The sequence below is a fragment of the Oryzias melastigma genome, linkage group LG8 (assembly GCF_002922805.2).
Source record: "Oryzias melastigma strain HK-1 linkage group LG8, ASM292280v2, whole genome shotgun sequence".
Lineage (NCBI taxonomy): Eukaryota > Metazoa > Chordata > Actinopteri > Beloniformes > Adrianichthyidae > Oryzias > Oryzias melastigma.
In genome coordinates, this window is record NC_050519.1 from 4,557,759 (window position 1) to 4,574,322 (window position 16,564).

Below are 16,564 nucleotides of genomic sequence, written 5' to 3' on the forward strand. Positions count from 1 at the left end.
CTATGTGCCAAACTTTTTTTTTTATTCTAGAAAATGAAAAAAAACACAATTTCCTAATTACACTATTTCCATTAAATCATAATAGTGCAAATAAACAGAAACTAACTCATGCGATGAGTCATTCAAAAACACGTTGATGGATGTGAACAATACTTTGATTTACAGTAGATACATTCACATTTCTGCCATTTTAGAAAGGCATTGCCTCAGACAGATATATCCGGTTGGGTCATAGGAATTTAATTTGAACCATTAAGTAGATTAATTGTTACACGCTTTTTAAAAAATAAATTTCCTGTATTTTTGTTTTACTTTAGCTAGTAGAATGTCCACTTTAAGCACTATACAAAACTGTTTTAGTTCTCTGTGTTGATCTCCTCAGCTGTATTTTTCATCGCCCACCAAACTGTTGGAGCATCTCGAACATTTATCTTGATTTAAAGTTTTACAACTGTGAAATGTAACATACTCCACTAATTTAAGATTATTCTTCATGTCTTCTTTACTGTAAGAATTCTCATATCCTATTTTGTTGAGTCAAACTTCTTTTTTGAAACATATTGCACCTCATCCAAGTAGGATCATTAGTCTGGGGGGGTGCAGCGTTCATTCCACATTTGTATCCTCCAGGTGGGTCACCCACATTCCTTTAAATTGATGGTTCATTAAAGGAAAACAAGTAAGACAAACCAGAAGAACACCTCTGCTCCTGTAATCCTTTATACCCCTCATCACATGATCGCTGGGTGTGTTATACTGGAGCGTTGGTCTTCTATGGACTCACAAAAGGGCAGCATGGAGACAAATTGGGTCTGAGGCCTCCCCGTCTGTTGAGGGAAGCCTTATTAACATGTTCATGTACGGCTTCTCTGACCCACCTTTCAAACGGTCTGTCTTCTGTCAAGAACCTGGACATTTTGTTCTTCTATTGGGTGTCCTTTGACTTTCAAGTGTGAATAGACACTCTAAAGCTTCATGAAAATCACTTTTAAGCACGCTAGAGTAAAAAAAAAAGAAGTTTCACTTCTTTGCTTCACTTTTAACTACATTTTAAAAATAAGTATAAAAACAAGTCCAAAACAGAAATGGCACGATTACTGAGCTGTTCTCAGAAAAAAGGGATGCAATGATTAAGTGATAAAGTTTTACCCTGTTTCAAGATGAATGGATCTAATGTTCACTTTCTGTGGAAAAACTGCCATTAATAAAAAGATTCTAGGGAATGCTAATTTTGTGTCCTTGGCAGAAAAACATAAAGGTTTTGCATGAAATTCGGGACGTTTAACAGTGTTTTGTTTCATTTTTTTTTTGTCTTTTCTGGATGTTATGCCACTTTTTGCATCTAGGGGGATCTAGAGGACCATAACATGAGTTGGGGCCTTGTCCGGGATCAGCTAGGATGGCTTTTATTTTTATTTTTTTTAATCTTCAAAGCCCGCACTCAAAAGTGCATTACCTCTAGTTCCTGAGATTTTGTCTCAAGCCCCACCCTTTTTCATCCAAAAAGTTTTAAGTCTTCTGTGGCAACCCCAGTCTGGAGCAATGCATTTGGGTCTACCCCTGCTCCGGCTGCAGCTGCAGGAACTTTTGCACCTGTCTCCACCTGATCAGGGTTTGTGGCATTACCAACAGCTGCAGCATCCTCCACTCCTTCACCATCACCTACACCACGTCCAACCGATTCTTCTAGCCAAGGTCTGCCTGAGGATTGGAGCAAAATGCCCTTGATTTCAATAGCCAGCAAGTCAATCAACTCAAACACCGTGTTAAAAACCACTACGAAAAACTATTAAACCAAGAAAGTCAAATTAACCCAGATAGAGAACAGATCCCGGACGAGCCCCCAATTTATGCTATGCCCCTTTTTTGTGTCTAGGGACCCTAGATGAGTACAACATGGAAGTAATGTTTTCCCAAAGTTGTAAAAATGGTCAAATCACAGGGATTTGGGGAATTTCTGGGACTAGAAACATTTTAAGATGCATCTGAGTCATATTGTTTTCAGTTCCATTTCTGTGAGAACTTGCTGTTACAGCTGTGACTTTAAAAGAGTTCACTTTACTCTAGTGTTCCTCTTCACTTTGATTCTCTTTCAATAGTCTCAACATAGACAGAACTGAAATGATTCCTTCAGAGTTGGAACATGTTTTTGTCCTAATAATAAAAAAAAAAAAATGCGTCGGTAAGACATCTTCTACAGTCACTCTCATCTTTGTCTGTGAGCTGTTGCTGCGAAAAGCATCGTCCTTGAAAGTTAGATTTTTTTTTCTACTTCAAGAATCTCATTGCAGAGCTGCTAACACATTTTTGATGTTGAGGGATGGCAACACTTTTCTTTGCCTCACTTTTTGACAAATTGGTTTCAGGAGGCATGGGAGGAGCTGAAAGGCATTGATTCAATGGAAAAGATTTGGGAGTTGGAGAAAGAATTGTGGGTTGTCGTAATAAATGTTGTAATTCCCAAACAATAGATTATACATCTTTTTTTCATAGCATCGACTGGCTAAATTTATTACCTCTTTCACTGATTTGATTCTGGCCACTCACTGTGTTTGAAGGGGGAAGAATACTTCATCCCAAGAACACCATGACCACTGTAAAGCACGGAGGTGGAAGCATTATACTTGGGAGGGGGGGCTTTTCTGCAAAGATGATAGGTTGACTGATTCGTAGTAAGGAAAGGAAGAGTAAGGCCATAGATGGTGACATTTTGGACAGAAACCCCCTTTAGTCAGTAAGGACATAAAATTGAGGAGATGATTCTTCCTGCAGGATACTGATCCCAAACACATCACCTGGGCAATGAAGAAGTGGCTACATGAAAAAGAAAACAAAAAAGTCTAAACATTTCAGCAGTCCCTGGACCTAGATCCAATAGACCATTGATCCCCAACCTCAGGACCAGTTCCAGAGGAAAAAACCTACATTTCTTCCGTTTCTTTATAATCTCATTATTTTTTCCAATACTCTGATTAAATCAAGTGCTGATTGACAGTAGGGTACCAGTACCCTAACCCAGGGTCATATCTGGGTCATTTTCATAGATTTCATTGGAAAAGGCAGCACCGCAAAAAACAAACAGCCAAAAACAACTAGTTGGGGACACCCAAAACTTAAAAAAGTGATGTGAACGGGCCCCAAACCATCATCCATATATGGCGAGTTGGGAGTGAGAATGTGTAGGCATGTCAACTCAGTCACACGTCAAAAATATATCCACTATTTTCTTAAAGTGGCTGTGCCGACCCCCTAAATTGAAAGCCTCAAGATAGCAAAGTTTACAAAAAAAGCAAACGAGTTTCCGTCAAATAAGTCAGTTTGGAAACAAAAAAGAGCCTAGACTTTAAAATAAAAATAAATCTGTATTGAAGTGACAAAAACCAGAAGTCTTTTTCTCATAATTAGGGCTGTCAGATTTGTCGCGTTAAAAACGCGTTAATCTGACACGTGCTTAACGCCGACAATTTTTTTGATGCATTAATCGCGGATTTTCTCATACGTGCCTTTCCATACCGCGCGCGCGGGCGTCCCCCCTCTAACTCACCGCCTGGTCTCACTAGATCACGAGCGGGTCTCCAAGCACCGAGCTGCTAGCTAAAACTGGCCGGCGCTAGGACCTGGAGAGCTCCTGCACCCTAACCCGGCTCCGGTTCGCGTCCAGTACCACGTCTGGTGATACCGGCTCGCGTCCGGCGCCGCGTCCCGAGAGCTGCGGACCCCCGACGTTCCGAACAGCAAGCGCACCGGGGGACGTTTTAAATGTTCTGGAGGTTTAAGCGTGATCCAGCCCCAGCATAGCGGTCTGTCTGCCGGCATATTCATCACGTGAACTCCGCTGGACATGTCGCTGCATCGAGCTGCAGCCAGAGAACGCGGCGGCAGTAACAGACTGTCAAACTATCCACAGAGTATCCCGCTTTTCTCAGTCTTTAATGTTTTAAAAAACAAAAGTTAATTGGAAATGATAAATCTCTATTTCATTTATTACTGTAGTTCAGCAGAGGAGGAAAAGATTTGGTCCTGAGAAAAAATGAACATGAAAGTGTTATGGAAATGTTATTTTTGATGTTTTTATTATATTTTACTGAACATTGATTTAAGTTTTGAATTTAAAATGCCCTTCACTTGGACTTGGGCTTTTGTTAGGCATTTTATGTTACAGCCTTTTATTGTTAAGAAAGTTTATCTCAATATAATGTTACAAAATAAAGTATTTCTGATGAAAACTATTAATTTTGCCATTCTTGGTTTCATAATTAATGTAGAACTACTAAATTCCACGAAGCACATTTTTTCCTTAAAAAAGGCCACATTTGAATTTGCGATTAATCGCGAGTTAACTCGGTAAATGCGATTAATCGCGATTAAAAATTTTAATCGCCTGACAGCTCTGCTCATAATATATAGACCTATGGTGTCTTAATAATAATGCATGACTTTAAAGCCATTTGTGGCCTGACAAAGTTTGGGAACCACACAAAAGATGGTCTATGGAGAGAGTTGAAAGTTTAGCAACAGCCCCAAACATCACAGCTCTTGAGAAGATCCGCATGGAAGAATGGACCAAAATAGCAGGAATAACAGAAAACTTTTTACCTTTGTGTTGATAATTCTTTTAAAATGTGATTTCCTGGATTCTTTTTCCTTCTCCTGGATCCCTGTCGTGATAAACATTACAAATCAAACTCATCTTTTAAGTGGAAAAACTTGCAGAATTTTTGAGCGACAACTTTCTTTTACCCTACTCTATATCCATGATCGGTTTAAAGAATTCCCCAAATAAAAAAAGCGGAATTTGAATCTACTTCTGTGACTTTAAACCAGAAGATGTTGAGCTCATCTTTAATTCATGGGAGCATTTAGATTTCTGCATGAGCGCCGTCTTCTTCCAGCACCCCGCTAAAATCCGATTCCTAGAAGGGTCAACATTTCCATGTGGTAACAGTTGGACACCAGCCTCCCAGGAAATGCAAGCCAGACTCTTCATCATTTTCTCCTCCGTCTCCCAGAGAGGCAGACACTCCTCAAACACAGAGCGAGTCTGCAGGATTGAACTTTTATCAGTTTGAGGAGACGTCAAATTTTGCCCTTTTAGTCGAGACGTAAAAAAATGAACTGGTCCTCTCTGTCTTTACTGTCAGGTTCATTTAATAATATCGTGAGAGTGCAGAGCTTCTGAGGGTTTTTTTTGGTCTAATGCTGTTGACAGACTACATAAATGATCTCCACCTACAGCTGCAGTGCTGCTGCTCCTGCTGGGCTCTGTGATTCTGAATGTTTCCTCTGCTGTGACGTCCTGCTGCTTGATAAGCCATGAGACGGGAAGTCAAAGTATTTTGCTGGAATTTTCCAAACTCTGACAAATTCACAAGAGGATCACTGTTTCCAAAGACATTTTTTATTTTCTTGAAGAGAATTGTTTGGGATATTTATGAATAGATCTTTGGGATTAATACAAAAAATAGCATATCCTATTGTAAAATGTATGTTTTTGAACCAACTATTGATGTAATTCTTGCTGCTGTCCTCTTTTCAATTCTCCTGCACAATTTATTAAAATGAAAGAATCACCCACACTAAACATCTTTTGATGTATTGGTCTTTTAAGTGATGCTGATTTTAGCCAAAGTTAAACAACCTTAGCTGTTTATGGGCTCTCCCGCTAGCTTACAGCCCCTCACACCCAACCCAACATAACATTAGTGGTGCAGCAAAAATGGCGAGCAATATCCGAGATTTCCAGCCGTACAGTTTTAAGCACAATGCCAGCTCAGATGAGGAAAACTTACATGGACCTATTTGTCTACAAATGGAGCAGAGCAGGGAGCTTGTGGCCCACCCAGCCTATTTTCTATGTACCAAATCTTTTTCTGATACCTTTATTTGCTCCTGATTCACCATGATTTCATAAAAGAAATACTGAGAAATTCAATTTTAAGCTTAATTTTCCTGATATGCCTTTTATGATCAGAAAAAATCTACAAGAACATGTTAAAAAGCAAAAAAGGTTGGTGTGGATCAGGCCCATACAAATGAAAATCATGTTTTTGACATGTTCTGTAATTTTTCCCATAATGGAGGACACACACACACACATATATATATAACAATTTCAGATTAAAACTGCATTTCTGGGGATTTCTTTATTCAAATCATGTTTGATCAGGAGCAGAAGAAAACCAGAGGTTTGAAAAAGCTCAAGTTTGTGATGGAGCGACTGCTAAGGGTGGGCCAAAGTCTGCCTTCTCTGCTACAATTTTAATGCAACTACTTACGGACAAATAGATCCATTAATGCCTTCATTTTCCTCGTCTGAGCTGCTATCTAACTTCAAAGTGTGCAGCAGGACGGCTAATGTTAGCTTGGGCTTGTGCGGTGCTAACTGTATCAACGAAGGATTATTTCCACGGCAACAGTCCCGTTTACAGCTCAGAGGGGAATTTCTAACGAGGTTCGGCTGCTCTTCAGAAAATATGTCTTAAAAAATGACAGACTTTTTGATTTTGGCTAAAACTGCATAATCACAATTAAATGACCACTGGAAGCGATTTTACAAAGAAAAAAATATAATTGGAGTGAGTCTTTAAGAAGTAATGTGTAAAACTACACCCATTTCTTACTAAGTCGAGATCTTTCAAGTTTTGGTCAGAGGCTTCTCCCACATCCTCTTGACCTGTATGCTTTGCTGTAAACACAGACGTGTCATTACTTTGCTGTGTAAAAATCCTCCTCATCAACTGGAAAAGAAATGAGGATAACCACAGCTGGATTAGCTGCGCTACACTTACAACAGCATCCTCTGTGCTGCATCTCAGCTCTATCATCTGGCCCGGCTCCGAGTCAGCTCACAGTTTTGCCGCTTCACCATCAAATCCTCTTACTGAACTAGTTTCCATTTTCTATTAAAATGCAGCAGAAAGCTTCCGCTGGCGTCTACTTGGAAGAACACAATCAATTTATGTGCTGCTGGGAAGAAAGTTAAAGTTACTTGGTCAGAAAAGTTAACATTTTTTTCACCTAATTTCAGTTTAATATAAGTAGAAGACTTTCATCAACGCATGACGATGATGTTTTAGGCATCATTATAATAGCCATGTGTATGTTTCCCCACCGACAGGCCGCTTCTTAACACACAGAGTCCTGAAGGTTATGCACAGCACATCTGACTAATGGTCCTTCTCCCTCTACATGCCCATGCTAATCACTTCTCTGATTGATTGTGCTGCTCCGAAGCACTAATGGCATCATTAGCTGCAACTGTTGAGGCAGTTTCAACTCTGGGCGCTCCATTCCCACCCGCAGATTTTCTTTATCCGCTCCTCTGTTATTGGGAAACATACCGCAGATCGGGACGGGTTCATTTGAGTTGGATTGGATTCTCGGTAAATGCACCGACATTGGCTTAAACAAGCAGAATGGCAGAGGCTTTTTGTTAGCTCAGTGTCACCACACCTGTTTCTGCAGGTCAGGCTTGCGCTGTTGTTACCATGGAAACTCTGGGACAAACTCCTGGATAAAATAAATTACAACATTTAAAAAAAAAAAGAAAAAGATCCAAAGCCACAGATGGATGTGTGCAGCGGGGAAATATTCTGGAGCAAAAGAAGATCTAAATGATTAGATTATTTAAAGATCTAAAGGCTTATAATCAACTGAGATCCAGCAGGAAACTTTTAAAATTACAACGATACACTTCAAAAAGATGGCAAGTCTTTTGGAAGCTTTACAATCTAATATCTCTTCTTGTTTTGTGGCATCAAGTATTCTGATGCACGTCACCCCCTTCAGTGCGTCATGCAGGGTGCGAACATCTTTGAACATCTCAGTCACAGTTGACCCAGACGGTTGCTGCAGGTTTTTAGATTGTTCGGGCCCGTGGAGGGCCGGCTTATGACGTTTTTACTTTATCAAGACAATAATAAAAAGATCTTTTTTGTTTTTTCATTTTAGGTTAATGGTCAAACTGAGCTATAAACAGAAGTAACGTTTAAAACTGCCCTCGGGTGTATCTTCTGCTGGAAAAGTGAAGGACACTGCACCCAAAGAGACTCTGAAGGATCTGGTGATCCCAGACATAGTGATGTGCTCCTTTGTGGAGTTCTACAAAATTTATAAACCCAAGCTACTCTCTTAACATCATCCGTGTTTTCCATGATGTGGCAACAAAGTCCAGAAAAACTTTGGCAGTTGCTCCGCGGCCGGACATCAAGCGGTAAACTTGGCCCGCGTCAAAAAATGGGCGTCACGTGTGAATCTCACATCCGGTGTGAATGCGCCATAAGAGTGGTTTGCAATCTTTAAAATTTCCTGCGTTCCCCCAAACAAATTTGCCTATTTTTTCCACTGCAGACAGCCCTTATCTACCCATAAGGGCAGTTGTGACACTGTGCCTCAAAGAGTTCAAGACCAAGAAACCCCAAATTTAGCTTAGTTCTACCTTTTTAGAGGATTGAGAATCTACAGAAAAAGAGCTGCATTTTGGATCCACCTTCTTGTTTTTGTGCAGAGGAGCAGTGGCTTCCCCCCACATTTCAACTCCTCACAGCAACCAGGGAGAGCTCAGCTCATCCACTGGCTTGAAGGCAACTTAGATTGATCAAAAAACCATTTGCTTTGCCTTCTGGTGAACTCTTTTTCATTAGAACAGAGCTGAACCGCATTGACTTTTCTGCACTCAGTGCATCATTTTACTTCAGGTGATCCAGTGGCCTTTTTTTTTTTTTAATTGAACAAGCCATTTCTCCAACAGAGATGTACTTAATGTTTTTGCTTCTGCTCAGTATCATCCCCACCGACTGAATCATTATTTTTTAAGGGTTCATGTCATCTGTTGTTGCATAGTGACCCTGTGTAAATGATCTATGGAACCAGCTGCTGCTGTTTCCTTCTACCTGTTGGTTTTCAAATGAGTCACTTAATAGAAGCACGCTTTCAGACTGTTTTTTTTCTTCTTAACTTAACTCCCCCCATCGTCTGATGGCGTGGAGCACCTCCACTGAAGTCAAATATTCCGTCTTACCTGCACAGGCATTTTCTTCTCATCTCTTCTGAGTTTTGTCCTGCAATGTCGAACAAATCTTAACAGCTGTCTGCATGTAAACCCGACTCCACATGAATCTACTTAGTCTCCGTGTGAGGCAGGCCATTCAGAACTTCACCATCTGGAGGAGCGCTGAGCTGAGCAGAAGTGGCAGATTCTGTCGCCTTTGTGAGTTTGTCGTAGCTATGCCGTGGGAGATGTCACGAACTGTTTGAAGTTGAGGCAAACAGTAAGAGGAGATTGCAAACAGAAATTCATATTGCTTGTCACTAAATTTATAATACAATCAGACGCCTGTAAGGCCTGCAATAGATCAGTGTCTAGTAGAGATTTAATAAAGATAAAGTCTCTGTGTGACACATATTGATACTCAGAGCAGCTGCAACCATCAGCTAAGTGCAGGAGGGCAGTTTTGCCTGCATCAGCTTCAAAGACGTTTTACTTTAATATAAAATCATGCTCCTTTTGGGGGCTAAATATTGAGCAGAAAATTAAGCAATGCTGATGAGCACTGCAGCATTTTCTGCCTATGTCAGATTCTGGAGATGGTTTTGATAAATGCACCTGTGGTCAATTTGCAGGCAGCATTCCTGGCAAAAAAGGCTCAGCTTTCTGCAGCAGCAACTTCAAGTAGAACATTTTATGACGGAAACCACCTCACCCTCAGTGTCTGATGATTACGTAGCATCTCCCATAAATCTTTTATTAATCAGGTGCTCCTGTCAGGCTGCACTGCTTTCCTGTTGGTTGAGGATGGAGGTTAACTATTGTACGATGAGTCCTTTTCCCCAGAGTGTTGCTGCGTTCAGTTTACAAAACTCATAAAGCAGAGAAAAGCCATTGATTCTTTGCCTGCCATCACTGTCATTTTAAATCAGGATGGAGTTTGATTAATGGCATTCTGCCACAAGATACACTGTTTTTATTCACCTTGCTCATTTTTCATCTGCTTGCCACTGACACAAGTTCACCTGAACGGTTGCAGGAAAGGCCAGAGCAAAGCGTGTATCCTTATTAATCATCTACCGCTGCACCTTCCTCATCCCTGGCGGCACTTCTGCAGATTCGTCATCATTCTCTGGGAGTTTTTAACCCCGCATCTTCTGTAAAGTTCCCATCAGACTCACTTATTTTTAGACAAATCTGTGAACCGTTTTCCGATCCGAAAGCATAAAGGAAATAAAACCGTGCTACAGCCTGCTGTGTAATTGTATCTGAAGCTGGAACGGGCTGTATGCCTAATTAATCTATGATTTCCCCTCTGCTTGGAGTTGCAGAATGAAAATGTTAAGCCTTTGAGGTGTTCTTAATGCTGGCTGCAGAGCTGGATGGAGGAGCTCTCTTTATGGCTCCAAGCTAATTATTCAGCCTGTAGATCCAGGCTCTGGAAGGCTGCCTCTGCATCCAGCTGTGCTGCATGAGTGTGTTAATGCTTCTGTATATGTCCCGCTTTTCTAGCACAGAAGCTGCTGGTAAAATAAAGCGTCTTGCTATGCATAAAACACTCACACAATTTATGTTTTGTTTAACATTATAAGTTTGATTTCCTCCTGTTTTTTTAATGAAAATGCTGTTTTAGTGTTTTTAAGCTGTTCTATGAGGAAGAAGGATATTGATGAAGCAAAATTAAGCTTAAAATAGCATTTCTGAGTATTTATTCAAATGATTGTGAATTAGGAGCAGCTGGGAGGGGAAGGGGGGCGGGGTTGCTCCTTACCAATAAGCCAGAGTTTATAATGAACTACTGCTTCTCTGCAGAAACTATGTCCTAGAAAATGATTTTTTTTTTTTTTTTATGAAAACAGCATAATCATTATTAATAGACCACATGGAATGCTTTTAAAATAGATCAAAAGATGCTTGGAGTGGAACTTTATAGGATTGTCTTCAAATACGTGTGAGAACACGAGACATTTTGGTGTTTACAGTAATTACTTCTGACATAAGATGAGGTTTCGTGAAGGGATTCTTTGAACTCGTGGAGGTTTCGGGGTGGCTGACTACAAAAATGTGATGAGATGACAGGAAGGTTTATTTATTTATTTTGTTCATAGACGATATTGCAGAATTCCCTTCCAGAGGCTTTAAAGTTAACGTGAGTCTATGTCAAAAATGATGTCAAGCCTGCAGGTCTGGCTTATCTTGCAGCAGATTCAGCCTTCAGCTCTCTGTGTTTTAATTTGCATCTGCAGAAGTCTTCTGATTGCACTTTAAAGTCAACACAAAGTGAGAGAACACATATAATCATCTTTATCTCCTTTAAAGAAAGCGAGAAGTTTAATTAAGAAGTTAAAAATGAGTTTTTAATTGAGATTTAATCTAAAATATTAACCAAAAAAAATCCTACCACATCACAGGGAGAGAAGTTCTCTTTTACCGGTTGAGGAATGTGGAATACTAATGAGAGGGGGCTTGAATTTTACAAAACCACACATCAAGCATGGAGCGAACAAAGAGCACTTAGGCTGTACTTTGCAGACTGAGCTCTGAAGCTTTCTATTTACTTGTGCAGATGAAGCCTATTTAATTTGACATATATTGCTTGTTGGCTCATGTGGAATTTGCCAATCTGTCCTCTATTAAAGCACGGAGAGATGCTTCTAAAAATATCTTTCATGAGAAACCAGACAAAAGGATATCATTCAGTGTGTGGGCGGTGGTTTAACAGCTGCAAAAATGGACTCTTGCCCTAATCTGGGAAAATGAGCATGTATTGTTGTTGTTACAGTTACAGTGATGGATTCTGACCCATTCTTATTTTCTCTTTTTTATCAATATTTTATTTTTAAAAATACAGTGGAGCTGTGGGTCAGTTTCCTGTTTTGTACAGAGGTTTTCTTCATGTGCACAGGCTCTTAAAAACATATGAACATCAAATATTGAAGATAATTACCTGCTGTTCGGTGCAGTTTCCAGCTCAGTCCACTCCTGTAGTTCAATTTTAATGGAGATCGTACTTGCAGAAAAACACCAAACCGTCTCATCATGTATGGATGTGATAAAACATGCAAGGCAGATGTTTTTCTCACATTCAGAGGTTGACTACCGAATTCCATCAACTCTGAAGACAAAGATGCTAAAAATGGTATCAGCGTACATTTTTACCTCACTGTTAAATTTTCTTTAAATAAGCAACAACGAAAAAAAAAACAAGATTCATACCAAGAATTCTTATTTAAGGAAAACAATAGTCACTTGTTTTTTTTTTTTTAATAAGATTATTTTGCTATTGAAAAACATTTTTAATACGATTATATTTGTTGCAAGACAGAAAACTAGACAATTTTCTAACGAGCGTCCTCTTTATTTTTTTAAGAATCAGTTTTTGCTGTGCAAAAAAAAATAATGATAAATTTCACTTGATAAGCTCTTGTTGCAATTAAAAAAAAAAAAGTTTGAAATGTGTTGAAATGTTCTTGCTACTCTTAAAAACCTATATTAGTTTCTTCCAGATTTCTAGATTGCTGTACATTATTCATTTTATGTATTTTTTTTTTAGCTTTTTTAAGTATCATACATTTTACAAAATCTTAAATTTCTTTTTTGTTTTTTTTATATAAACTAGGAAATATAGTATTTTTGCAAAGAATCCTACAGAAATGTCTATGGGATCAAATCAGACTTCCAAATTTGAAAACTAAAAGTATTATAACAGTTTTAAACTTAATGCATGTTGTAAACTTGAAGAAAATATTGAAAAATGAAACTGCAAATTGAAAAAAAAAATATTAAAATAGAAAATTAAATTTGTAGTAATAATAATAAAACTTGAAATAATTATCGAAAATTTGAAGTGATACTGAATATTTTAAAAAATAATTTAAAATGTTATTAAAAATAAAAAGGGGGATGACACAGTTGGCGCAAACACTGTTTTGGAGTGGAAATGACATCGCCAAAACCTTCAACACCACATGCCAATCATGTCCTGGTAGCCAATGGGCTCAAAGCTTCACCCTCATGTAAAATTTGGCTCAATAATGAAAGTGAAATGTTTGAAAAAAAACTTTAAATTGATCGAAAGCAAAATGTGAGAAAAATGAAAAAGAAAAAAAAGTTTAAAATATAAATCAGCAGCTAAAAATTATTTTTTCATTTGTTAGCAATATTAAATTTATGGCTTTTATTTTATTTTTTTCACATTTTCCACTGACTTTTTTCCCCCCAAAAACTTTATGTTTAAATTACGTTTCTTTCAAATTTCCATTTTTTTTTTTATTTTACAAATTTTCAAAATAAGTTTACAGTATGTATGTACTTTGAGGTTTAAAACTGTTTGCATATTTCATTTTTTATTTTCAAATTAAAAATTTAGTTTTTATTTTATTTAAGCTGATCATGATTTGACCCCATTGACATTTCTGTAGGTTTCTCGGCAAAGAATCAAATTTTTCCTGGTAATCAAACAAACAAACAAAAAAGAAAATTAAATATTTTTGCAATATATGTGATACTGAAAAAAAGCTTCAAAATACATTAAATGAAAAATGTACTGTAATCTATAATTCTGGAAGAAACTTTAATAGAATCTAGGATTTTAAAAGTAGCAAGAACAATTCAAAACATTTCAAAACAATCTGGTTTTCATTCACTTTATGCTGATCTTGATTTGATCCCATAGATTTCAGATCAAAGAAAAGCATTTAGTTAGTTTTTTTTAGTAATTCTGTTGTTCAGGTTTTCAAATTCCCATTAAGTTCATGGGTAGTACTGACGTTTTAAGCCTGATTTGTCATTTACATATATAGAAGAGTGAATTAACTGAGGAGGTGAAAAGAAAAGTTCTTCCTCTGCTGTATTTTTACCTAAAAATACCCCACCTGAATGCAAAGAGGATGTGAGAGATGCTGTTTGAACAGAGTCTCATGGCTGCTCAGCAGCAGCAGCAGCAGCAGACAAACAGAGGGGGGCGAAGGACTGCGCGAGTTAGCACAGAGAGAGACGGGCGCTCTCATCAGAAACAGGCTCACCGGCTGCGTGGAAAGAGCTGCGGTGCAGGAGGAGCACAAGAGGCGCAATGGGGGCACAAGCTGACTGAAAACCACCGAAAAACGCGAGAGAGAGGGGGGCAGGATAAACAGAGCAATCGCAGAGGAGAGAGAAGTCATTCAGAGCGGGGAGAAGGAGAAAGCCAGATGAAGCAGCGGAGGATATGGGAGGAGGAGGAGAGCGCTCCAACAAGCCTTCACTGACGGGAGGAGAAGCAAGAGAGAGCGCACACAAAGTGGAAAAGAAGAGGAGAAGGAGAGGAAGCCGGGGAGGGGGCAACAAAATCTAAGCTCAACTAAAGCGAGAAGAGGAGGAGCGTGATGCAAGGCGATGGGTTTGATTTGGAGTGAGTATTTTTAGACAGAAAAGCAGGGACATGAGAGTAATCCTGAGATGAGAGATACTGTTTTGGAGTCTGGGAGGAAAAGTCAAGAGGAAGACAGAATAACAGACAGCGGTTAAAAGAGGGGAGTGATGAAGATCAGAGAGAGACAGAACAGATAAGCTCTGGTCTGGAAACCGCTGTGCATGTCAGTGAGTGTGCGTGAGTGCCTTCCTCCCCCTGTGAAGCTGCGCTGTGCCGCGTTTCTGACTGCTGCAAATCAGATCTGCTACAGATGAAGCTGCTGTGGTCATCCACCAACACTGGAGAGACGATAAAGTTAAAAGTGAAGCAAGAGTTAAAAAAAAAGCCTCTCCTCACTATTGATGAAGAACTGACTGCAGCCGGCTCATTGATGTTTGTGAAGCTGGAAAAAAAGAAGAGACTCAGAAGAGGAGAACGCTGGCTCCTCTTTAGCACCCGTCTCCCCCGCTGTCATTTCATTAATTTAATCATCCTCCTTGATTTCCTCTTTGCTTAACCGTCTGTGTTTGGTATTCTGCGGTCTCCTCTTCCTCTCTCATCACCTCTTTGCCTCATCCTCTCTTGTTTGCTGCCACGATACCGGATTCTGTCATCTAAAAGGCACATGGCTTTGCGTGACTTTTCCCCTTCGTCATGTGTGGATCTGGGCGGGAAAACAATCACCTCCTTTAGATGAGGATAACTTCCCAACACACGGGTTTTTGCAGGTTCAGGTACCATCACAGGGGCTAAAGCACATGTCCATGCGTGGATTGTATCAGTAGATTTCTGGAGCTACATGTGGGCCCCGGCCCCGGAGTCCTGGCTGGGATATGAAGCCTCTCCTGCAGCTGTAGGAGTGCTGTGGGCAGCTATGGCCCTGGAGGGGGGCTGCATCCGAAGGGCGTCCCCGGCCATGATCAGAAAGGGCTGTCAGAAGCGTCGCACCAAGCCGTCTCTGGCTCAGGCCACACCCACTCTGCTGTCGAGGACACGCCTTCATGGCCTGCGGCACATCTGCGTGCCCGGCGGCTCCGTGGGCCGCAGGGCCTTCTGGCTGCTGGCCCTCTGCACCTCTCTGGGTCTGCTTTTGTCCTGGTCCTCCAACCGTCTCCTCCACTGGCTCTCCTTCCCCACGTACACTCGCGTCCACACCGAATGGGCCAAGGAGCTGGCCTTCCCCGCGGTCACGATCTGCAACAACAACCCCATCCGCATGTACAAACTCACCAAGAGCGACCTGTATTTCGCTGGACATTGGCTCGGCCTGCTGCTGGCCAACCGAACAATGAGGCCCATGGTTTTGGACTTGCTACAGGAAGACCGCCGGGCCTGGTTCCGAAAACTGTCGGACTTTAGACTGTTCCTTCCTCCAAGAAACTTTGAGGGAACCAACCTGGAGTTTATGGACCGGCTGAGCCACCAACTGGATGACATGCTCCTCTCCTGCAAGTACAGAGGGGAGTCCTGCGGCCCTCACAACTTCTCCTCTGTAAGTCAGAAATTGATTTTTTCTCTATGTCATGAGAACTTCCTCAAGTTCTAGTGAAGTCGCCCATCATCCCTGTCTTGTTCTTCATACCACTAAATATAAAACATTCAAAAAGACACCTCAGTTCACCTTTTTGCTTCAAACCTTCATGATTTTTGTCTGTTGGATTTTACTTGATCAAAAATACATTTTAGCGTATCTTTTTTTGATTTTTCATGCATTACCGTTCAAAAGAATTAACATAAAAGTGTGATAAACAGATTCCAGAGGCTGTGCTTAAACACTTTAAATCAAAAATTCTACTCAGTGCAAAGATCAAGATGAGAGTTTTCCCAGTTCGCCCGGTCCTCCTCTTATCTGGTCACGTTTTGTATTGTTTGAGTTCGAGGATGTTCTTGTCCACTTTCTCTGCCTGTACGTTGTTTTTCCCTATGGAAATCGCTTTCTTTGAAGTCATGCAGAAACATTTTCTTTGTCCCCCTACTTCTTATCTCTGTGGGAGCAGAGAGGGGGGATGCTGTCTATTTCACCTGAAAAGATGCTCCAATCAACCACAGAGTGTGGAGATGTGTGTCCCTGCAGCACAGAAACACAAGTTAATGTTGCTTTAATTGCATTAACAGATTTAATTGGTTAGTTAAGGAGAGAAAAGCTGTTTTCTTGACAGATTTATGAACCCGGTTCATGCAAAGCTTTT

At 40.1% G+C, this 16,564-nt stretch overlaps 1 protein-coding gene across 3 annotated transcripts in view; it reads left to right on the forward strand.

The window, feature by feature from the left end:
• asic2 (acid-sensing (proton-gated) ion channel 2) overlaps positions 1-16,564 on the forward strand; it is a 351,589-nt gene that overhangs the window by 200,525 nt on the left and 134,500 nt on the right. The window contains exon 1 of one of the 3 annotated variants that reach the window (XM_024272224.2): positions 13,869-15,867. The exons of the other annotated variants lie outside the window; for them this stretch is intronic. Coding sequence (XP_024127992.1) covers positions 15,175-15,867 — 693 coding nt within the window. The 5' untranslated portion in view covers positions 13,869-15,174. Of the gene's footprint in view, positions 1-13,868; positions 15,868-16,564 lie in introns of those variants that run through there. 3 annotated transcript variants of the gene reach the window in all.